The sequence below is a fragment of the Ahaetulla prasina genome, chromosome 10 (assembly GCF_028640845.1).
Source record: "Ahaetulla prasina isolate Xishuangbanna chromosome 10, ASM2864084v1, whole genome shotgun sequence".
NCBI lineage: Eukaryota > Metazoa > Chordata > Lepidosauria > Squamata > Colubridae > Ahaetulla > Ahaetulla prasina.
This window is the reverse complement of record NC_080548.1, coordinates 29,972,458-29,997,330: the sequence shown is the minus strand read 5'-3', so window position 1 is coordinate 29,997,330 and position 24,873 is coordinate 29,972,458. Positions and strand designations below refer to the sequence as shown.

The window sequence follows — 24,873 nt, the reverse complement described above, 5'->3', positions numbered from 1 at the left end:
CCATTCCGACACAAAGTCAAGGTCTTTTTGAAGGGTAGCAGCATTATTGGTAGTGTTAAATAGTGTAACATCACCGGCAAAGAGAACGCAGTTACTTATAATACGATCACAAAGGTCATTTATGTATAATAAATGTTAGTTGACTTACGGGGCAAAGTACAACCACTTTCTAACCACACCTCCTCCAAAGGAAATTAAACTTAATTTCCTGGCATAGAAAGTTCTACTTTTACCCAGAGGGCATAAGAAGCAAACCATCTTTAATCCACCAACTTCGGCAACCCCCCATAATGGCTTTGCAACAGCCCATCTTAAATCCGGTGAGTACGATGCGAATTTTCATGGGGGATTTTTTTGGGGGGGGGGGGAGATTTTGCCTGCCCCTCCAGTATATGATGATGTCCAATGCAGAGCACAGAATTAGAGACACTGAGTGACGGTCGTCTACGTGTGGGAATGGGCACTAAAAATAAAAGAGAACGAAGAACCAGAATACATTTTAACGTGGGATTTTATCGATGGCTAACTAATGGAAACAGAGGTTAGAAAATTAAAAGGGATAAAAAAAAGATAGATCATATTAAAAAAATGAATAAGTTAACATTATTTTTACTATGGGACTATTATCAATATTAGACCTATTAGTATTACTTTGATGTTAGTTGTCTTTTTGTTATTATTCAAAATGAATGGGGCTCAGACAACACACTGTTCATGTAGATATGGAATTTTTAAAATGTTTATCAAAGGAAAATGTATTAATAAAACATATTATTTTTTTAAAAAAACCGCGTGGGAATGGGCTTGCTGAGTGGGAGAAAGAAACTTGCAGCTCATTGTACCATTTCACAACAAAGTTCCATATGGTAGCAAATGAAGAAAGAAATCGCTAAAGTTGCAGCTTTTCATGGAGGTTAAAGATGGGAGAAGTTTCGTTGTCTCCAGTTCTGGGTCAGCCTTCAGTCTGAAAGTCAGGAAGAAGGAAGGAAGGAAGGAAGGAAGGAAAGGAAAGGAAGGAAGGAAGGAAAGAAAGAAAGAAAGAAAAAAGAAAGAAAGAATGAATGAGAGAATGAGGGAGGGAGGAAAAAAGAGAAAGATTGAAAGAAAAAAGAAAGAAAGGGGAGGAGAAGGAAAGAAGAAACAGAGAGAAAGAGAGAGAGAGAAGGAAGGAAGGAAAGAGAGAAAGAATAATGGAAGAAGGGAGGAAAAAAGAAGAGAAAGACTGAAAGAAAAAAGAAAGAAAGATTTTTTTGAGCTTCCGGGAGGGCGAAAACGGCCCTCCCCGAGCCTCTGCGCGCACCCTGCCGTTACCTGCATCCAAAACGGGCCACGTGGGGACTCCTGGGAGGGGCGGGGCGAGGTGGGGCCACCCAGGAGTGGGATTTGGGGGGGTCTCCGAACCGCACAGAATCTTAGCTAGAGGTTCTCCCGAACCCAGTGGTGGGATTCAGCCAGTTCGCACCACTTCGGGAGAACCGGTTGTTAACTTTCTGAGCAGTTTGGCAAACTGGTTGTTGGAAGAAATCATTAGGGCAGAGAACCGGTTGTTAAATTATTTGAATCCCACCACTGCCCGAACCCCTAGGAACCCCCAGCAGCCCACCCCCTGGGTACCTGTCTTTCACCGTCTTCTACAGCAGGGGTCTCCAACCGTGGCAACTTTAAGCCTGGAGGACTTCAACTCCCAGAATCCCCCAGCCAGCTTTGCTGGCTGGGGGATTCTGGGAGTTGAAGTCCGCCAGGCTTAAAGTTGCCAAGGTTGGAGACCCCTGTTCTACAGGCAGCCATCAGTTGCCAAGGTTGGAGTCCCCGTCCCCAGGCAGCCATCAAATAGGATGTGAGCCATCTACAGGCATCCACTGTAGGATATAGAATGGAATCTCCCATATCTGACCATCGCGTCGAGCTGTTCAAATCTCGCTTGTTTTAAATATCTCCCTAAGATGTATATTTAAATTCTGACACAGGTAGGTGATTTTTTTTAATTTTATTTTTTTACTTTTCCCCCTCTTTATCCCGCAGAGCGTGCCCTTCTGCAGCCCAATTTTCGGAGGCCTCTGCGAAGGAAAAATGATTTTAATCCAAGGCTGCATCCCGTTCTCGGCGAAAAGGTTAGTTAACCCTTGATTGCGGATGGCTCAGCTGCTCCTCCTTTCCTTTTGTTCCAATTTCACCTTCTGCTTCAAAGGCTATTGTTCTTTCACCCGGGTTTACGGCTTGATGATCCCTGCTGGTAAGAAAGGAAGGACTGAAGTCCAAGGGCCGAGTGGCTTTCGTGTTTCGGGTTGTTTCTGAATGAGAGAAAGCGTTAACGTCACACGCACAACCTTGCTGGAGCAGCTCGAAGTCCCTTTTAATCCACAATTTGGTTTTTTATGGGTAAAATCCGAGAAATCTGCAAGGTTATTACCGTAGGTCCAACCTCTGCTTCCTGCAGAATCAGCTAATGCAGGGATATCCAACCTTGGCAACTTTTAAGACTTGGGGACTTCAACTCCCAGAATTCCCCAACCAGCGTGCTTTGAGTGGACTTCAACTCCCAGAATTCCCTAGCCAGCGTGCTTTAAGTTGGGTGGACACCAACTCCCAGAATTCCCCAGCCAGCGTGCTTTAAGTTGGGCGGACTTCGATTCCCAGAATCCCCCAGCCAGTGTGCTTTAGGTTGAGTGGACCAACTCCCAGAATTCCCCAGCCAGTGTGCTTTAGGTTGAGTGGACTTCAACTCCCAGAATTCCCCAGCCAGTGTGCTTTAGGTTGAGTGGACTTCAACTCCCAGAATTCCCCAGCCAGCATGCTTTAAGTTGGGTGGACTTCAACTCCCAGAATTCCCCAGCCAGCATGCTTTAGGTTGGATGGACTTCAACTCCCAGAATTCCCCAGCCAGCTTGTTTTAAGTTGGGTGGACTTCAACTCCCAGAATTCCCCAGCCAGCTTGTTTTAAGTTGGGTGGACTTCAACTCCCAGAATTCCCTAGCCAGCGTGCTTTAAGTTGAGTGGACTTCAACTCCCAGAATTCCCCAGCCAGTGTGCTTTAAGTTGAGTGGACTTCAACTCCCAGAATTCCCCAGCCAGCGTGCTTTAAGTTGGGTGGACTTCAACTCCCAGAATTCCCTAGCCAGCGTGCTTTAAGTTGAGTGGACTTCAACTCCCAGAATTTCCCAGCCAATGTGCTTTAAGTTGGGTGGACTTCAACTTCCAGAATTCCCCAGCCAGTGTGCTTTAGGTTGAGTGGACTTCAACTCCCAGAATTCCCCAGCCAATGTGCTTTAAGTTGGGTGGACTTCAGCTCCCAGAATTCCCCAGCCAGCTGCTTTCCTATAGTGTAAATGAGGGGTTTCCAACCTTGGCAACTTTAAGACCTGTGGACTTCAACTCCCAGAAACATAGCTGGCTGAGGAATTCTGGGAGTTGAAGTCCACAGGTCTTAAAGGTAGCAGGATTGCATGCCCAATCTTGCTGTGGATCATTTTAGAAGTCAAAAGATGGAGCTTGAAGAGCATGTATTGAGCCACAGGACCTTTGCCCTTCCAGATTCTCTGTGAACCTGGTGTGTGTGAATGGAGATATTGCCTTCCACTTCAACCCACGATTTGATGAAGGCAACGTCATTGTCTGCAACACGCAAGAAAAGGGCAGCTGGGGACCTGAGGAACGGACGTCCCCGATGCTCTTCCAGCGAGGCGTCTCTTTTGAAGTGATCATCAACATCAGGAGCTGTGGGTACCAGGTAAAACCAAGAGCGGAAGGCTCCCTTAGGGACCTCTTGGCACCCATGGGGCCCTTGGTGCTCTCTGAGCTTGGTGGTTTTCTTGCAGATATTTCACTACCAGCTAGGTAATGCCATCAATGCCAATGAAACTCAGCTCAGAGAGTATCAAGAGCCCCACAATCGTAGGTCTCTCCTACCTTCCTTCCTTCCTTCCTCCCTCTCTTCGTCTTCCCTTTTTTCCTTCTCCTTCTCCTCCTCCAGCCTCCTTCACTTTCTACTTCCCTTCTCCCCTTCCTCCTCCTCCCCCTCCCCCTCCTCCTCCCCCTCCTCTTCTTCTTCTTCTTTTCCTCCTCCTCCTCCTCCTCTCCTCCTCCTCTTCGTCTTTCTCTTCCTCTTCCTCTTCCTCCTCTTCCTCTTCTTCTTCTTCTTCTTCTTCTTCTTCTTCTTCTTCTTCTTCTTCTTCTTCTTCTTCTTCTTCTTCTTCTTCTTCTTCTTCTTCTTTTCTTCTTCCTCCTCTTCCTCCTCCTCTTCCTCACAAACCCCACTCTCTCCTACCACTGATGATGTCAACTAGTTGGATAATGAAACATCTTCAAGAAAACTACCAAGCTCAAAGACCACCAAGGAGCCCACAGTCACCCTCCTCCTCCATTCAACCACCCCCTCTCCCTTCTAGCATTGATGATGTTACCAAATTGCGTAAGGGAAGGTCTACAAGAAAACCACTGAGCTCAGAGAGGACCCAGGACTGCATTTCATCCCTTGACTTATTCTCTTCCCTTTAATGCCCCCCAGCTAGTGTCCATTTTTTCCTCTGTTGCAGAGAAAACGCTGCCCATGTAGGCAAGCCATTCGTGGGATTTGTTCTTGGTTTAGGATGGTAGGAAGTTCGGAATGAAATATTCTAGGAAATATTAAAAAGGCAGAATATTATACCTCCCTGGATGAGAAAAAGAGAAACATGCTCTTGGAAAGCAGGCCCCATTTTTGCCAATAGCCCCAGAAAGATTGATGCCAACCTATCTACAAGACAAAAAGGGCCACCTTCTCTACAAAACACCTTCAGCTCCAGGGTGGTAGGATTAACCCTCAGCTCAAGAGCCAAACCAGGATAATAGGAATTGGCCAAAGCCAGTGGTGGGATTCAGCCAGTTCACACCACTTCGGGAGAACCGGTTGTTAACTGTCTGAACAGTTTGGCAAACTGGTTGTTGGAAGAAATCATTAGGGCAGAGAACCGGTTGTTAAATTACTTGAATCCCACCACTGGCCAAAGCCCCTTCATTACATCATCACCCAGCAAGATTCAACAGACAGACAGCCTACTGGACCCCCGCATAGCCCCCTGGGAGTCTGACAACCAATAGGATACATTTCTTGCAAGGCCGAAGAGAGGGTATAAATATATTTCACTCTCCACTCCATGTGGCCTTCTATCCAGGACTTGAAAACCATGTGGTTCTCCTGTCCACCATTAAACCATCTTTTCCAAGCAGCCTCCATTTTTTCCAGGGTCTTTCTTCCCATTTGGAACTGACCCTAAGTGGACATTTCTTCCAACAGGCTATTGTGTGAATTCATCATTTCACGTTTGTGGAACATGGTTTATGGCTAACTTCAAAGGAGCAGGAGGAGGCCCAGTATGGATAGCAGTAGTGAGTTCCTACCGGTTCGTCCCGGTTCGGGTGAACTGGTAGCGGTGGTGGGGGAGGCTCGTCAAAAACGCTCTGCGTATGCACAGACACAATGTCCCCGACAGCGAACCGGTAGTGAAGCTAAGTGGAACCCACCACTGATGGTTAGGGTTAGGTGGCTGCCCTGGGATAGGTGATGGGAGTTATAGTCCAGTGCATCAGAGCGCCTGGTGTTCTGTCCCCTCCCAATCACAACCAAAAAGACACGCGAGCTGACTATCTTTGCCAGCAATTTACTCCAACGACAGATAACAGTTCTGGCAACGAACCTGCGATTGCCTGCCAAGTTCTCCTCAGACCAGCCTAATTGCAGTTCAGGAATAAACAGAAGCCAAAGTCTGAATCACAAAATAGCACAGCCAAAGCTCCCAAAAGTCTGTTTTTGTCCGTCACGGAGCCCAAAGGCAGCCCCACCCACTTTTATACCCTGTGGGGTGTGGCTCCGTGACTCAACATTCCCTGGGCCAGCCCCTTCCTTCCTTTTGCTGCGCACGCTTCACTTGGCGTCGCTGCCTTGCATCTAGCCACGATTGATCCTCCTCAGCTGGCTCTTGGAGCTCTGCCAGGGAGGAGGAGGAGGGGTCGGGGGAAAAGAGGCTGTGTCAGCTCCTCCTCCTCCACCTGGCCTGCCTCTGGGACTGTCGGCTCTTCCCCCTCACTCCCTGAGTCACTCTCAGCCAGGAGGCCCAGCTCGGGGGCTGCAGCAAACACAACACCTGGTTTGAAAAGGCAGCTGGAATTGTGCCAGCTGTGGAGATGAAGCTCCTTAAATCAGGAAAAGGTAAGGGCAATGACCAGATTGGATTTGATCTGCTCCTCATTGCTCTCCTTCTAAAATTGAATTTTAAAAAAAATCACGGGTTTACTTAAGTGAACCTTGTGATATCTCAATTTATTTATTTTGCCTTGTTTAATCAGTAAGTCAAACATTAGACGGTGATTTATTGCTTTCCACCCCCTAGTGGTGGTGCAGAGGTTCATTTTTGCTGCCCCGCGTAGTGCAGAATTACTACCAGTTGCATTCTGGAGGTTTCCAATTTTTTTTTTTTTAAATTATGCTTGACCTGAAGTTTCATCTGCTCTTCTTTTCTCTTCTCAAAATACGTTCGCGAGAAGCAGTTGCAATGGTCACACAACAAAGACCTGTGGGTTGTAGGCCATTGTTTGTTAACCTCAGCAACTTTAAGATAGAAGGACTTCAATTCCCAGAATTCACCAGCCAGCATGTTTTAAGATATGTGGGCTTCAATTCCCAGAATTCTTTTATGTACACCGAGAGCATATGCACCAAGACAAATTCCTTGTATGTCCAATCACACTTGGCCAGTAAAGAATTCTATTCTATTCTATTCCATTCCATTCCAACCCATCCCATCCCATATTTTCTATTCTATTCTATTCTATTCTATTCTATTCTATTCTATTCTATTCTATTCTATTCTATTCTATTCTATTCTATTCCTTAATCTACTCTACTCTGTTCTGTTCCGCTCTGCTCTGCTCTACTCTACTCTACTCTTCTCTTCTCTACTCTACTCTAATCTATTCTGAATGCTATTCCATTCCATTCCATTCCATATTTTCTATTCTATTCTATTCTATTCTATTCTATTCTGTTCTATTCTATTCTATTCTATTCTATTCTATTCCTTAATCTGCTCTGCTCTGCTCTAATCTAATCTAATCTAATCTAATCTGAATGCTATTCCATTCCATTCCATATTTTCTATTCTATTCTATTCTATTCTATTCTATTCTATTCTATTCTATTCTATTCTATTCTATTCTATTCTATTCCTTAATCTACTCTACTCTGTTCCGCTCTGCTCTGCTCTACTCTACTCTACTCTTCTCTACTCTACTCTACTCTAATCTATTCTGAATGCTATTCCATTCCATTCCATATTTTCTATTCTATTCTATTCTATTCTATTCTATTCTATTCTATTCTATTCTATTCTATTCTATTCTATTCTATTCTATTCTATTCTATTCTATTCCTTAATCTGCTCTGCTCTGCTCTGCTCTGCTCTAATCTAATCTAATCTAATCTGAATGCTATTCCATTCCATTCCATATTTTCTATTCTATTCTATTCTATTCTATTCTATTCTATTCTATTCTATTCTATTCTATTCTATTCTATTCTATTCTATTCTATTCTATTCTATTCCTTAATCTACTCTGCTCTGCTCTGCTCTGCTCTACTCTCTTCTATTCTATTCTATTCTAATGTGTAGACTTCAACTCCCAGAATTCCTCAGTCAATTTGCTGACTGGATGAATCATGGGGATCGAAGTCCACATATCCTAAAGCTTCAAGGCTGAGAAACTCCGATCAAGAAGTTCCATGTTTCTTTCTCTCTACACACACAACACACACACACACACAATTTCACTTCCCACTCTGTCCTTTTTTCCTTCTTCAGGTTTCCGTCAATGGCAGCCAGTTCATAAATTACCAGCACCGACTTCCCATGCATCAGGTCCAGACGCTGCAGATCAAAGGGGACGTCTCCTTGAGCTGCATCAGTTTCACAGGAGGACTCGTGAGTATTGCTAGCGGCCTCTCTAACCTCCAGGTTAAACCTGCCAGCGTGGATTTTGTGACTTCAGTTGCGGGAAACAGGCGTCTCTGCACTGGTGCACTGATGATGTTACCTCGTAGGATAATAAGATGTCTGCAAGAAAACCACCAAGCTCAAAAAGCACCAAGTAACCCATGGTCGTTGCCCTCCTCCTCTTTCTCCTCCTCCTCATCTTCCTCCTCCTTACTCCCTTCTAGCACTGATGATGTTACCTAGTTGGATCATGAAACATCTGCAGGAAAACCACCAAGTTCAGAGCGCACCAAGCAACCCATAGTCCTCCTCCCCCTCCCTCCCTCTCCCCCTCCCCCCCTCCTCCTTCTCCTTCTCCTTCTCCTCCTCCCCCAAGCCCCACTCCCTTCTAGCACTGATATATATATATATGTATTTCAGGGACGTGGTGGCTCAGGGGCTAGGACATTGAGCTTGTCGATCGAAAGGTTGGCAGCTCAGCGGTTCGAATCCCTAGTGCTGCCGTGTAACGGGGTGAGCTCCTGTTACTTGTCCCAGCTTCTGCCAACCTAGCAGTTTCGAAAGCACGTAAAAATGCAAGTAGAAAAAATAGGGGCCACCTTTGGTGGGAAGGTATCAGCGTTCCATGCGCCTTTGGTGGTTGAGTCATGCCGGCTACATGACCACGGAGACGTCTTCGGACAGCGCTGGCTCTTCGGCTTTGATATGGAGATGAGCACCGCCCCCTAGAGTCGGCAACGACTAGCACGTATGTGCGAGGGGAACCTTTACCTTTACCTTATATGTATTTCAGGTTCCACCCCCTTATGCACCTCCACCGTACAATCCCATCCCCCCAATGAATGTAAGTAAAATTTGAGCGTTTATTTACCTGTGTTCTGTTTGCAAAGAGAGAATGTTATCCAGAGACAGTAAAAAGCACACGATTAGTCCCAAAAACCCTCTTTTTATTTCAAGGTCATTCACAGCTGGTACTGAGTCACAAATAGTTTGCAAAGAGTCCGACAGAAGTCTGCCATAGTCCTTGGGAAAAAGCTGATAAGCACCACCTTTATCTCCCTTGACACACTGCCAAACACCTAATTGGCAATTAGCTTTGCAAGGCCACACGGAGCGCAGAGTCAAATCAAATCATACCAGGAAACAATCAATATAATTGTAAGGATACAGCAGCAAGTTACAGTCATACAGTCATAAATGGAAGGAGATGGGTGATGGGAACCATGAGAAGATTAATAATAATAGTAATGCAGACTTAGTGAATAGTTTGACAGTGTGGAGGGAATTATTTGCTTAGCAGAGTGATGGCGTTTGGGAAAAACTGTCCTTGTGTCTAGTTGTTCTGGTGTGCAGTGCTCTATAGAGTCATTTTGAGGGTAGGAGTTGAAACAGTTTATGTCCCGGATGTGAGGGGTCTGTAGATATTTTCACAGCCTTTTTTTTGACTCGTGCAGTATACAGGTCCCCAATGGAAGGCAGGTTGGTAGCCATTGTTTTTTCTGCGGTTCTAATGATCCTCTGAAGTCTGTGTCTGTCTTTCTTGTTGGGTTGCAGAACCGAACCAGACAGTTATAGAGATGCAGATGACAGACTCAATAATTCCTCCGTAGAACTGGCTCAGCAGCTCCTTGGGGCAGTTTGAGCTTCCTAAATTGGTGCAGAATGAACATTCATTGTTGTGCTTGTTTGATAACGGTTTTGAATGTTAGCTGTCCATTTTGGTAAAACCTAGAAATTTGAAGGTCTCTACTGCTGATACCGCGTTGTCTACTATTGTTAGAGATGGTAGTATGGGAGGGTTTCTCCTACCACCGTTTCTACAGTTTTGAGTGTGTTCCAGATTGTTCCGGTCGCACCACAAGGCTAGTCGTTCAACCTCCTGTCTGTAGGCGGATGCGTCGTTGTCTCGAATGAGACCGATCACTGTTGTGTCATCTGCGAACTTCAGTAGTTTAACAGATGGATCGTTGGAGATGCAGTCATTGGTATACAGAGAGAAGAGAAGTGGGGAGAGCACACAGCCTTGGGGAGGGGGGGGGCTGTGCTAATTGTACAGGTATCCGATGTGATTTTGCTTAGCTTCACCTGCTGCTTCCTGTTTGTTAGGAAGCTAGAAATCTGATCTAGATTGTCTAGATCTCCATAACGATGTGTTTTTCCCTTCCTTTTCCTCAGAACTTCAGTGGAATGACGGTGTGCAATCCGGTACGTGACCTTTTCCTTCTTTTTAGGACATTCCCCGAGTTGGTCATGTTTCCCCTTTGCAATGACCCTCTGGAGATTCCAGATGGTTCTTTTTTTATTATTAGTAGTTCTGGGTATGTGTGCGTGCATATATATATATATATATATATATATATATATATATATATATATATATATATATATATATATATATATATATAGGTCTTTGTTGTTCGGGTTTTCTCCCGTGTAAAATTGGAAGTGTCTTGGCGACGTTTCGGCAAGTCTCATTCGTCATCTTCAGGCTTCAGCGCAGCCCTCCTCCCATATATAAAGGCACCAGACAGAATCAGCAAGATCCTCCACAAACACAACATCAAGACAGCATTCTGCACAAACAGAAAATATCCACCATCCTAAGAAACCCCAAAGACAAAATTGAGTTAGAAAATCAAGGAGTATATGAAATCCCATGCACGCCTGCCCCACCACATACATTGGACAAACCAACAGAAGAATAAGTGCACGCATTGAAGAACACAAGAACTCATTCAAAAGAGGAACCAACTTCTTCCCTGGTCCAACACTTTAAAGTCACAGGACATGATATTGACTTTAAAAGACCAGAACTATCGCCAAAACTGAACACTTTAACAACAGAATAATCAGAGAAGCCATTGAGATAGAAAACGCCCACACAGCATGAACAAACGAGATGACACCTCCGCCTACCAGCCATTTGGAAACCCGCCTTATTGACAAACGAGTCCCTAACACGAGGAATGACACCAGACCCACACTCACAAGGTCCACACAGGATGTCACCACCGCACATCCACCCAGAAAGCAGACCCAAACCCACACTGATCATGAAGCACGACCAAGGACCAGAAGCCAGACCGCAGCTGCAACATTAGCCATTTCAAACCCCTCCAATCCATTCATGCAGCAGACTGACACCCACTATGAAGATGTAGCACGACCACAAAGCCAAACAACAGCTATGCAGCTCACCAGCTCAAATCCCCCTGCAGCACAGACCAGACTGAGCACAACCAAGCCCCCACCAACACAGGACACACCCCCAGCCAATCAGAGCACAGAAAAAACCCCATCCAATCAGAGCACAGCCAAGCTCCCACCCAATCAGTTCAAACCCCCACTAGCAGTTAAAAGGAAGAAACAGCTGCGATCACACATTGCTCCCAGAAGCACGAAGCTGAAGCCTGAAGATGACGAATGAGACTTCGTCGAAACGTCGCCAAGACACTTCCAATTTTACACGGGAGAAAACCCGAACAACCAAAGACCTATATGTATATATATATATATATGTATATATATATATATGTATGTATGTATGTATTTCAGGGATGCAATGGCTCAGGGGCTAGGATGTTGAGCTTGTCGATCGAAAGGTTGCCAGCTCAGCGGTTCGAATCCCTAGTGCTGCCATGTAACGGGGTGAGCTCCCGTTACTTGTCCCAGCTTCTGCCAACCTAGCAGTTTCGAAAGCACGTAAAAATGCAAGTAGAAAAAATAGGGGCCACCTTTGGTAGGAAGGTAACAGCGTTCCGTGCGCCTTTGGTGGTTGAGTCATGCCAGCTACATGACCACAGAGACGTCTTCGGACAGCGCTGGCTCTTCGGCTTTGATATGGAGATGAGCACCGCCCCTAAATTGACAACGACTAGCGTATGTCGAGAACCTTACCTTTACCTTATATATGTATTTCAGGTTCCACCCCTTATGCACCTCCACGTACAATCCATCCCCAATGAATGTAAGTAAAATTTGAGCGTTTATTTACCTGTGTTCTGTTTGCAAAGAGAGAATGTTATCCAGAGACAGTAAAAAGCACACGATTAGTCCCAAAAACCCTCTTTTTATTTCAAGGTCATTCACAGTCGGTACTGAGTCACAAATAGTTTGCAAAGAGTCCGACAGAAGTCTGCCATAGTCCTTGGGAAAAAGCTGATAAGCACCACTTTTATCTCCCTTGACACGCTGCCAAAGACCTAATTGGCAATTAGCTTTGCAAGGCCACACGGAGCGCAGAGTCAAATCAAATCATACCAGGAAACAATCAATATAATTGTAAGGATACAGCAGCAAGTTACAGTCATACAGTCATAAATGGAAGGAGATGGGTGATGGGAACCATGAGAAGATTAATAATAATAGTAATGCAGACTTAGTGAATAGTTTGACAGTGTGGAGGGAATTATTTGCTTAGCAGAGTGATGGCGTTTGGGAAAAACTGTCCTTGTGTCTAGTTGTTCTGGTGTGCAGTGCTCTATAGAGTCATTTTGAGGGTAGGAGTTGAAACAGTTTATGTCCCGGATGTGAGGGGTCTGTAGATATTTTCACAGCCTTTTTTTTTTTTTTCCAAAAAGTTTTTATTGGTCAAAAAAGGTTTATACAAATACATATCAGGTATGGTAAATTTTCATTTTTCTTATACAAGATAAGAATTTTACTCAAAATTTGAAACACATACAACAGCCATATGGCAAGCAGGTGATACGAAGTAGCTAAGTTTATCAATCTTACATACGCAATAAAGAAGGGTCAAGAATAATCAAAATATCATACAAAGGAGAATAAGGAAAACCAACACAATACCAAATATCATTATCACTTCCTAGTTTTGGATCTCAGAACTCTGGGTTCAGCCTGACCCAACTCCAGGGCCGCAACAGCGGCAGCCGCTTCCGCCCCATGGTCTATAACCTCCCCTTCTTCAACTCCTGGGTCATCTAATTCCAGGAGGGCTTTGTGTTCCTCCCCGTAGGCCGCAGCCTCCCCAATTGTACTAATTTTTTTCGTAATGCCCTCCCGGAAAATCATCAATCCCTCTGGCATCAGCCATCTGAAGCCTACTCCCTTCTGGTACAATTTGCTTGACAAAAAGTAATATTTCTTTCTCATTTCACGTACCTGTCTGGGAATCTGCCTCAGAATGGCTATCTCCCTGCCCCTATAAGTCAGTGCCCCACTCCTATGTTTTCTAAGAATTTCATCTCTCGTCTCTCTTCTCACAAATTTGACATGAACCTCTCTAGGAACTGCATGCGTGCGTGCATATTTTGAATTAACTCTATAAACTCGATCCACATCCCAATTCATAAAGTCAACACCTCTCCCAAGAAATTCTCCCAACAGTTTAGTCACAACATCTCTCAAGTCTTCTTGGTCCACTTCTTCCAGATTTTGAAACCTAAGGAAATAAGACATTTTATCCATCTGTGGTCAAGCACAGCATTGCCTGTCGTCTCCTCTCTTTTCTGCACTGCCGCATCTCACCCTCAGACCTTCCACTTTCTGCTTGTTTTCTGCTGAGACTTGTTGAGTGTCCTTTAAATCCTTTTGGATAGTCACAATTTCTGCTCTTATTTCATCAGTTTCTTGTCCATATTAGATAACTTTTCCAAAATTCTCTCCATTTCTCCAGCAGTTGGTCTCTGACCTTTTGCCATTTAAAAATTTTTTTTAAAATCCTCAGGCAAGCACAGTATCCTTGTAATTTCCTCCGGATCCACCAGGGGGCACTCACAGGAGCAACGAGTCCAGAGTACAGTTAGTCAACCAGGAAGCCGAAGGGAAGTGATGTCATCAAGATTCTCATAGTGAAGGCGGAAGCTGGGCGCCACCATTGTTCCCCAGAGGAGGGGCCTCAAACCCTCCCTCCTAAATTTCTCCATCACCTCTTCTCTCCAGAGCTCCACAAAACCGGTAATCTTGTTATTTTAAGTTCTCCTCTCTCCAAAGTGATTCGTGCTCCTTCCAGTCGCAGGGGAGAGAAACCCCCCCGCACTCCGGAGCACTCCACTCACATTTGCCGATATCTCCTTCCTTCTCCTTCCTCAATTCTTCTCCGTTCCTGTTCGCCACCAGGCTGCTGCAATTATAAATCCAAAGCCCGGTGTCACGGGCACAGCCCAGGCGGCGACCAAAATAATGGCGCGGCCTGAGGCCTCGAACCCCTCCGAGCCTAGGACGCGCCAGCATCGGTCCCCCCAGTCCTGTATATCGGCTGGGAGACCCCTGGCGAGCCGTCCGTGCGGCAGGTGTCCTTTTCGGAACACCTGGCCCCTAAGGGCCTCGGAGGCGGCCGGATTCGGACACTGGAGGCAGGAGGGGCACCTCCAGATGTCCGTTGCCGCCGGGTACCGGAAGTCGTCTCCACAGCCTTTTTTGACTCGTGCAGTATACAGGTCCCCAATGGAAGGCAGGTTGGTAGCCATTGTTTTTTCTGCGGTTCTAATGATCCTCTGAAGTCTGTGTCTGTCTTTCTTGTTGGGTTGCAGAACCGAACCAGACAGTTATAGAGGTGCAGATGACAGACTCAATAATTCCTCCGTAGAACTGGCTCAGCAGCTCCTTGGGGCAGTTTGAGCTTCCTAAATTGGTGCAGAATGAACATTCATTGTTGTGCTTGTTTGATAACGGTTTTGAATGTTAGCTGTCCATTTTAGATCTTGAGATTTGATAGAACCTAGAAATTTGAAGGTCTCTACTGTTGATACTGCGTTGTTAGAGATGGTAGTATGGGAGGGTTTTTCCTACCACCATTTCTACAGTTTTGAGTGTGTTCCAGATTGTTCCGGTTGCACCACAAGGCTAGTCGTTCAACCTCCTGTCTGTAGGCGGATGCGTCGGTGTCTCGAATGAGACCGATCACTGTTGTGTCATCTGCGAACTTTAGTAGTTTAACAGATGGACCGTTGGAGATGCAGTCATTGGTATACAGAGAGAAGAGAAGTGGGGAGAGCACACAGCCTTGGGGGGGGGGCCTGTGCTAATTGTACAGGTATCCGATGTGATTTTGCTTAGCTTCACCTGCTGCTTCCTGTTTGTTAGGAAGCTAGAAATCTGATCTAGATTGTCTAGATCTCCATAACGATGTGTTTTTCCCTTCCTTTTCCTCAGAACTTCAGTGGAATGACGGTGTGCAATCCGGTACGTGACCTTTTCCTTCTTTTTAGGACATTCCCCGAGTTGGTCATGTTTCCCCTTTGCAATGACCCTCTGGAGATTCCAGATGGTTCTTTTTTTATTATTTTTTTAATTTGCATTTATATCCCGCCCTTCTCTGAAGACTCAGGGCGGCTTACACTATGTTAGCAATAGTCTTCATCCTATTTGTATATTTATATACAAAGTCAACTTATTGCCCCCCCAATAATCTGGGTCCTCATTTTACCTACCTTATAAAGGATGGAAGGCTGAGTCAACCTTGGGCCTGGTGGGACTAGAACCTGCAGTAATTGCAGGCAGCTGTGTTAATAACAGACTGCATTAGCCTGTTGAGCCACCAGAGGCCCTTAAGACCCTGGTTCTTATTTTTTAACAAGTTTATTTATATATTTTCACATTACATACCTAAGTACTTAGTGAACGTCGTATAGTCTGGGTCAATTTATTTATATATCATCATCTTTTTCCCCACTCCTAATTTCTATCTCTACTATCCAACCATTTGTACAACATGTTCGAGAGTACCCTGTATCTTCTTTTTCTTTTATTTGTAGCGTCAAACTGTCCATTTCCGCACAATCTAAATTTTTTTAAAAAAATTACATCCTCTGTAAGCAGTGGTGGGATTAAAATCATATAACAACCGGTTCTCTGCCCTAATGACAGGATGGTTGGGCGTGGCCATGGTAGGCGTGGCCAGGAGGTGTGACAGACAGCACTCGACCTCCTGCACCCTACTGGGAGCAAAAACGGGCCGCCGGAGGGACATTGCCGATATCTCCTTCCTTCTCCCTTCCTCAATTCTTCTCCGTTCCTGTTCGCCACCAGGCTGCTGCAATTATAAATCCAAAGCCCGGTGTCACGGGCACAGCGGCCCAGGCGACGACCAAAATAATGGCGCGGCCTGAGGCCTCCGAACCCCTCCGAGCCTAGGACGCGCCAGCATCGGTCCCCCCAGTCCTGTATATCGGCTGGGAGACCCCTGGCGAGCCGTCCGTGCGGCAGGTGTCCTTTTCGGAACACCTGGCCCCTAAGGGCCTCGGAGGCGGCCGGATTCGGACACTGGAGGCAGGAGAGGCACCTCCAGATGTCCGTTGCCGCCGGATACCGGAAGTCGTCTCCACAGCCTTTTTTTTGACTCGTGCAGTATACAGGTCCCCAATGGAAGGCAGGTTGGTAGCCATTGTTTTTTCTGCGGTTCTAATGATCCTCTGAAGTCTGTGTCTGTCTTTCTTGTTGGGTTGCAGAACCGAACCAGACAGTTATAGAGGTGCAGATGAGAGACTCAATAATTCCTCCGTAGAACTGGCTCAGCAGCTCCTTGGGGCAGTTTGAGCTTCCTAAATTGGTGCAGAATGAACATTCATTGTTGTGCTTGTTTGATAACGGTTTTAAATGCTAGCTGTTCATTTTGGTAAAACCTAGAAATTTGAAGGTCTCTACTGTTGATACTGCGTTGTTAGAGATGGTAGTATGGGAGGGTTTTTCCTACCACCATTTCTACAGTTTTGAGTGTGTTCCAGATTGTTCCGGTTGCACCACAAGGCTAGTCGTTCAACCTCCTGTCTGTAGGCGGATGCGTCGTTGTCTCGAATGAGACCGATCACTGTTGTGTCATCTGCGAACTTCAGTAGTTTAACAGATGGATTGTTTGAGATGCAGTCATTGGTATACAGAGAGAAGAGAAGTGGGGAGAGCACACAGCCTTGGGGAGGGGGGGGGGCTGTGCTAATTGTACAGGTATCCGATGTGATTCTGCTTAGCTTCACCTGCTGCTTCCTGTTTGTTAGGAAGCTAGAAATCTGATCTAGATTGTCTAGATCTCCATAACGATGTGTTTTTCCCTTCCTTTTCCTCAGAACTTCAGTGGAATGACGGTGTGCAATCCGGTACGTGACCTTTTCCTTCTTTTTAGGATATTCCCCGAGTTGGTCATGTTTCCCCTTTGCATTGACCCTCTGGAGATTCCAGATGGTTCTTTTTTTATTATTTTTTTAATTTGCATTTATATCCCGCCCTTCTCCGAAGACTCAGGGCAGCTTACACTATGTTAGTAATAGTCTTCATCCATTTGTATATTATATACAAAGTCAACTTTATTGCCCCCAACAATCTGGGTCCTCATTTTACCTACCTTAAAAAGGATGGAAGGCTGAGTCAACCTTGGGCCTGGTGGGACTTGAACCTGTGGTAATTGCAGGCAGCTGCTGTTAATAACAGACTGCATTAGCCTGTTGAGCCACCAGAGGCCCTTAAGACCCTGGTTCTTATTTTTTAACAAGTTTATTTATATATTTTCACATTACATACCTAAGTGCTTAGTGAACGTCGTATAGTCTGGGTCAATTTATTTATATATCATCATCTTTTTCCCCGCTCCTAATTTCTACCTCTACTATCCAACCATTTGTACAACATGTTCGAAAGTACCCTGTATCTTCTTTTTCTTTTATTTGTAGCGTCAAACTGTCCATTTCCGCACAATCTAAATTTTTTTTAAAAAATTACATCCTCTGTAAGCAATGGTGGGATTAAAATCATATAACAACCGGTTCTCTGCCCTAATGACAGGATGGTTGGGCGTGGCCATGGTAGGCGTGGCCAGGAGGTGTGACAGACAGCACTCGACCTCCTGCACCCTACTGGGAGCAAAAACGGGCCGCCGGAGGGACATCCCCTTGTACCCTGTTTTGGACCTAGGAGGCCTCCCTGAAGTTTCGTGGGAGTGAAAACGGCCGCGGGGGTTTTTGGGACTAGTCGACCTCCCTGCACTTACCTAGGAGCTGAAATGAGGCACGTGGGAAAGGGAGGGGAGGGGCCATGCAGAAATTTAACTACTGGTTTTCCCGAACTGGCCAGAACCGACTGAATCCCACCACTGTCTGTAGGTATTTCCTCAGTTTTTCCCAGTACTGTGCAAATACAATTCTTGCCACTGTCAAAAGATGTAGTATCAAGTTAAAGGTTCCCTTGGTCAAACTTTTCAGGTATTATGCCCAGTAAAAATATTTCTGGTTTATAATCTATAATCTATCATTCTGGATGATTCTTGAAGGAACATTCAAAGCCGTGGTGAAATCCAATTTTTTTCTACGACCGGTTCTGTGGCCGTCGCTTGGTGGCCGTGGTATGGCTTGGTGGGCATGGCAGGGGAAGGATACTGCAAAATCTCCATTCCCATCCCACTCTGGGGCCAGCCAAGGTGGTATTTGCCAGTTCTCCGAACTGCTCAAAATTTCCGCTGCCAGTTCTCCAAACTGCTCAAAATTTCCGCTACTGGTTCTCCGAACTGCTCAAAATTTCCGCTGCCGGTTGTCTACAACCTGTCAGAACCTGTTGGGTTTCACCCCTGATTCAAAAACATTTCTTGCAATCAAAGTTCTCCCATCTACTGCCATGTCTAATCAGTAGATGGGAGGACTTTGGTTGTATGGCATGTCTTTGAACATGCCTTCAAGAACCACCTGGAATCTAATTTCTTTTGGAGATGGGATAGTTGGTCAAGAGATGATCAATGGTTGGATTTGATTGGCCCTTGCCTGAAAAAGGATGGTATAAGAACCCGAGAGTTAAGCACAAGAACCAAAAAGAAGTTAGAAGGGCAGATCAGGTGGAATTCAAGGTGAGTCTAATGGAGATGGAAACAAAGGGAAAACAGGTATCAAGTCCAGGACTCAACTGAGGTCGGGATGATAACCTCCAACACCAAGCTATGTGTTTGTGTGTGTATTGTGGACTTGAGGAGAACCTTGAAATCAAAAAAGGAAAGCTTTAGAACTCCAAGGTAACCTTGAAGTCTCGTTTTTTAGATAAAGCCTCCAATGACTTTGTTGCTGGCAATCCTTATGAGTTATATTGATATATTGACCATCAATTGCGTTGTAAATGTTGTACCTTGATGAACGTATCTTTTCTTTTATGTACACTGAGAGCATATGCACCAAGACAAATTCCTTGTGTGTCCAATCACACTTGGCCAATAAAAATTCTATTCTATTCTATTCTATTCTATGAGTGAGGCTTGGCTGATATTGATTTTATGGACCTATCCATGTATTTTTCTTGGCTACAGTGCAAAGTGGGTCAACACCGCCCTCTCGTGGGTAGTTTTGAAATTGCTAGCATAGCCTGGTAGTCTCCCATCTAATTTTTAACTCAGCCTGACCTTACTTAGTTTTCCAAAATTGGCCACCTTGAACTTGATACTACTACTGTCTCTAGATAAAAAGAGGAGACAAATGCCAGACAGTCCCAAAATGGAATGAATCTAACTCAACTCCATGGAAAAATAGAAATGCTATCAGGTCATCGCCCTCTTGGTTTTTCTAATGTAGAAGCCCTCCAAGTCTTTGGATGGCCTCAGCTTCTGTTATCTACAGATGGTCTTCAAGCTGTGACCGTTCATTTAGCGACTGTTCTAAGTTACGACAACGCTGAATGAACGATGACCATGACTGGTTATCCGGGTGCCAGCAGTCCCGCAACCCTTGTGGTCATCTGATTGTGATCTGGACAGTGGGCAACCATCTCACGCTTACAAAAGGCTGGGATGCCCTATGAAAACACGACCCACCGTTTGCAACCTTCCCTCTTGGCTTCTCCAGAAAGTCAATGGGGAAGCCAGCGGGAAAGGTTGGCAGGTGTCTGGGATAAGTTCGTTTGTGCTCCCTTCCCCTTGCACCCCCTCCCCAATCCTCCCTCCTGTTCCCACACAACTCCGCACAGCTTTGCACACCCTCTCACACCTGGCCGTAGTCACTTATCACCTGCCAGCCTGGAACTTGTAATTTCCTGCCAGCTTCTCCAATGACTTTTGGCTCTTGGGAGCTGGCAGGAAGTAGCCTTGCCTAACTACCATGGAATTCCGTTAACAATGGCAACCAGGCCTGCAGAGGTTGCTGTCGTTAAGCAATGTGGTTGCTCATTGCTTAGGGATGGAAATTCTGGTCCTCATTGTTGTTGTAAGGAGTGCCTGTATGATACTCCTTTCTCTAAGGAGCCAACCTTGGCAGATCTTGGAAAACTATGTTGCTTTCGGCATGACCTGAGTATAACTCATATAATATAAGGGCCTCTTGTGGCTCAACAGACTAATGCAGTCTGTTATTAACACAGCTGCCTGCAATTACTGCAGGTTCTAGTCCCACCAGGCCCAAGGTTGACTCAGCCTTCCATCCTTTATAAGGTAGGTAAAATGAGGACCCAGATTGTTGGGGGCAATAAGTTGATTTTGTATATAATATACAAATGGATGAAGACTAATGCTTGACATAGTGTAAGCCGCCCTGAGTCTTCGGAGAAGGGCGGGATATAAATGCAAATAAATAAATAAATAAAACTCATAAAATCATCTGCTACAATGTCCTTCCTGTCGAAGACTACTTCAGCTTCAACCGCAACAGTACACGAGCACACAATAGATTCAAACTTAATGTGAACCGCTCCAATCCCGATTGTAGAAAATATGACTTCAGTAACAAAGCTGTTAATGCCTGGAATGCACTACCTGACTCCGCGGTCTCTTCCCAAAATCCTCAAAGCTTTAACCAAAGACTATCTACTATCGACCTCACCCCATTCCTAAGAGGTTCTGTAAGGGGGCGTGCGTAAGAGCACCAGCGTGCCTACCGTCCCTGTCCTAATGTTCCCTTTGGTTGTATTCATTTTGTGTGTTTATTTCATGCTTATACTTATATGTTTGACGAAAGAAAGAAAGAAAGAAAAAAAGAAAGAAAGAAAGAAAGAAAGAAAGAAAGAAAGAAAGAAAGAAAGAAAGAAAGAAAGAAAGCAGGGTTGGATCAGATTAGATCCTGGTTGAGGATCTGCAACATTGGCAAGGCCATTTTGAACTTGGCCCCAAAGTCGCCAGGCATGGGTATCCACAGAGTAAGGTCAAAGAAGGCAAAAGATTTTTTTTAAAACCATTCTTTAAGTAATCAGCCCCTCAGCAGGACTCAAACTCGCCTCCTAGGAACTTTCTCTTTCTCTTAGTTCTTCTCTTTTTCATCCTGATCTTTTTTTTTAAATTTTATTTTAGGCCACCCCATTTAACACAGCTCTTTCGGGGCGTTTCTTTCCCTTTTCCAAGATCACCGTCATGGGGAGCATCCCTTATTCAGCGGACAGGTATGTATGTCAACCTAAGAACTGGGGGGAAACACAACACACACACCCGATACAGATAATCCTTGACTTACAACGGTTCGTTGAGTGACCATTCAGAGTTAGAACAGCACTGAAAAAAAGGGAGGGAAGTGTCAGAGAAGAGGCGAACTTAGCCCTTGGCTGCATAACAGATGGATCGGAAGACACCCCCCCTAGTTTCTCAGGCTGTAAAAGAGACGGGGGAGAACTGTCCTTTCAGACTTGCAAGGTTCTGTCAGTGTGACTTTACAACAAGGTAGAATTAGTCCAGCTGGTTGTGTTTCCTATCTGGTCTGCCTCACGAGACCGATGCGAAGACCCACTGCCCACATTCATTCGATGTGTTTTTAGCAAAGGGTGGGGTTCCGACTCCTGGGTTTCTTCCGAGTGCAGTTAGGGTGTCCCTTGAAGTAGCCAACGTGCTCTCAGGGTCTCTAGTAACACCCCCAATGAAAGAAAACTATGAGGCTTGAATTTCCTCAGAGTTGCGCTTTATTAGAGATGTCATACGAGCATATCTGGGAAAACCCGAATCTGAACGCTTTCAGGTTTTCCCCACCCAAAAGAAAGTCCCGAGTCCCTTCCCCCTGCAACCACATGTCCATCACATGGTCCAATCAACGCACCGTCCCAACTGGAGAGGCCTCCCAGTCACCCCACTCCAAGTGCAGGCTGAACGTCCTTGACTCTCAGAGAAAGGAATGTTATTTTGACTACATATCTGCCCAGCTCCATGCAATCCCCCCTCCCAGTTTCCCACAGCACTAAATGGGGGCAGGCCTGAAGAACCAATGGCCAAGATGGTTTCCAGGCCTGACACGTGCTTTCCTCGGATCTAGGTTTCACGTGAACCTGAAAAACATCCTGACGGGCAACATCGCCCTGCACATCAACCCTCGGTTCAAACAGGGAGTGCTGGTCCGGAATTCGTTCATCAGCGGCACCTGGGGAAGTGAAGAGAGAAATATTGCCTATCTGCCCTTCTGTCCCGGGCAGGCCTTCCAGGTAAGAAGAGCATCCCTGGAATAAGAATTTGCTTCAGGGCATTTCAGGGTTGGCTAGAAAAACCCATATCAGGGTTACTTTCAAGTAGCAGGCAAGAAAACGGGAGACAGTGAGTTCTAGTCCTGCCTTAGGCATGAAAGCCGGCTGAGTAAATTTGGGCCAATCACCAGGAGACAGTGAGTTCTAATCCCGCCTTAGGCATGAAAGCCAGCTGGATGACTTTGGGCCAATCACCAGGAGATTGGGAGTTCTAATCCCGCCTTAGGCATGAAAGCCGGCTGGGTAAATTTGGGCCAATCACCAGGAGTCGGTGAGTTCTAGTCCCACCTTAGGCATGAAAGCTGGCTGGGTAAATTTGGGCCAATCACCAGGAGACGGTGAGTTCTAGTCCCGCCTTAGGCATGAAAGCCAACTGGGTGACTTTGGGCAAATTCTTTTCTCTCAGCCCAACCCACCTCACAGGATTGTTGTTGTGGGGCAAATAAGTGGAGGAACCCGATACATAACACACGTTGATCCTCCATGTCTTTGCCTTTGGTGTAGAGTTAGTCCTCAACATACGACCATCATGGAGCCTACCCCTTATGGTCATAAATTGTGTTGGTCATGAAGCGGCTCACCCACATGAGTGGACCTGATTTTTCAACCTTTTTTGCAGCGGTCATTATGCGAAGGGTACAGTTGTTAAACAAACCCACTGTTTGCTAGGAGTCAGTTTTGCCGAAAACCGGAAATAAATGCTATTTTTCGGCAATAAAAATAAAATTTTCAAATAAGTCAATATGGCAGCTGGGACTGTGTCATTGAAGCCTCTCCTCATTTTACTCATAATCCACTTTTTTTTTTTTAAAAAAAGGGGTGGGTGTTGTGACTCCAGCCCCCAAACCTGGCCCCATGCCCGAAAGTGACTCCGAGAGTGAGGGGGAAGGGCCGGTAAGGCTTACCTCGGGAGCACCGATTCCTTTGGCCCAGCTCCAGGAGCCAGAACCAGACCAGTCGGAGGACGTAATGAGGCCGTCATCCCCTGATTCCTCCCTTCCCCAGGCTATGCCTTCAGACCCAGCTGATAATAATAATAATCAAGCTTGGATCGACACGCGCTTCAGAAGATTAGAGAGGCGGCGTCATTAAAGGGAACCTTTGCCCCACCCCACAGGATATATAAGGAGCTTTGGGACTGCTTTCATTCCACGGGAAGCAAAAGTTTAGCTGAACTGTTTCAAAGAGAGCTGAAAGTCTTACTCTGTGAGTCATTTGTTTGAACTTTGGCAGGAAGCTGCGATTTCTCTGCCAGGACTGATAAGAGTCGTGAATCCACTGGCTGAAGGCCAGCTCGTTGCTCCGAAGTGGGGAAGGAGACAGAACAGTGGGTGGGGCTTGAACAGCTGCTCCCTTGGGTTTTTCCAATGAGTCCTTCGGGAGAAGGGCGGTATATAAATTAAATTAATAAATAAAATTAATTAATTAATAAATATTCCTGGCTGATTCCCCCCCCCCACTATTTTTCTTGCAAACGAGTGGATTTTTAAATAATCAGGATTAAAACTTCTCCTGCTTCCTTTGACCATTAGCTGGAGATCACCTATCTGCAGAACTGCTACCAGGTCTTGTTGAATGGGCAGCTGAATTTCGAGTACTACCATCGGATCCCTCCCTCTCAAGTGGACCAACTGGAAATAGCCGGAGACGTCACTCTTTCCTGCGTCCAATACTGATGGCCCACCATGAATGGAGGCCTCCCGTCTCTGCTTTGATGGACAGAAGAGAAGAGCTGATGGGTTGTAGCTCCCATATCCCCCTCTAGACCAATGAACCCATCCAAGTTTCCGCCACGCACGCTTTCACCTGCAAAATAAAATCCACCGCATCAATTACAGATTCTTCATGAGAAACCTGGGATTTGTGGTCTTCCAAGAATGATGTGGGTGCTTTTTTTCCCAAGAGGCAGCTGGACTTTCTGGTGTTTTTTTTTCCTTTGAAGATGTTTCGCTTCTCCTCCAAGAAGCTTCTTCAGCTCTGGCTGGATGGTGGGGGAACGGAAGGAAGCGAAACATGTCCAAAAGAAAAACCAGAAAGTCCAGTTGCCTCTTGAAAAGATACCTTTGGGATAACAATTACCTGAGAATCTCCATAGTCACTTACTAAGGACGAATGTATCTTGTCTTTTTATGCACACTGAGAGCATATGCACCGGACACAAATTCCTTGTGTGTCCAATCACACTTGGCCAATAAAGAATTCCATTCCATTCCATTCCATTCCATTCCATTCCATTCCATTCTATTCTATTCCTCTATTTTCTATATTCTATTATTTTCTATTCTATTCTATTCTATTCTATTCTATTCTATTCTATTCTATTCTATTCTTTATTCTATCCTATTATTCTATTCTATTCTATTCTATTCTATTCTATTCTAAAGCAATCTCACTAAAGAAAGGGTAATTTCTATCTTTACTTCCTTATTTCTCACTTTTGCCATTTGATTGCATCTTGTTCAATTATGCAAAGAGGAGATCTTTAGCAACTCTTATGAAAATAAATTCCAAGGGACGCTAACAGATTCTGGATTCCTTCTGCGATATTCACTGTTTC

The 24,873-nt window shown here is 45.3% G+C and overlaps 1 protein-coding gene across 1 annotated transcript; it reads left to right on the top strand.

The window, feature by feature from the left end:
• Positions 1–290: 290 nt before the first annotated feature.
• On the top strand, positions 291–24,651 carry LOC131204573 (galectin-9-like). Its single transcript, XM_058195966.1, has 12 exons — positions 291–320; positions 2,023–2,111; positions 3,532–3,727; positions 7,833–7,952; positions 8,758–8,808; positions 10,140–10,169; positions 15,081–15,110; positions 16,202–16,300; positions 16,988–17,017; positions 21,166–21,254; positions 22,112–22,277; positions 23,849–24,651. Exons 1-12 carry the CDS (start codon positions 291–293, stop codon positions 23,990–23,992), a joined length of 1,074 nt encoding a protein of 357 aa, XP_058051949.1. The 3' UTR covers positions 23,993–24,651.
• Positions 24,652–24,873: the final 222 nt, after the last annotated feature.

Bases quoted from the DNA above. Each gene is read 5' to 3' on its own strand.
- LOC131204573 (XM_058195966.1), top strand. From the start codon at position 291: ATGGCTTTGCAACAGCCCATCTTAAATCCG. The intron at 3,728-7,832 runs GTAAAACCAAGA...TTCCTTCTTCAG, and splicing joins TCAGGAGCTGTGGGTACCAG to GTTTCCGTCAATGGCAGCCA. The intron at 7,953-8,757 runs GTGAGTATTGCT...TATGTATTTCAG, and splicing joins TCAGTTTCACAGGAGGACTC to GTTCCACCCCCTTATGCACC.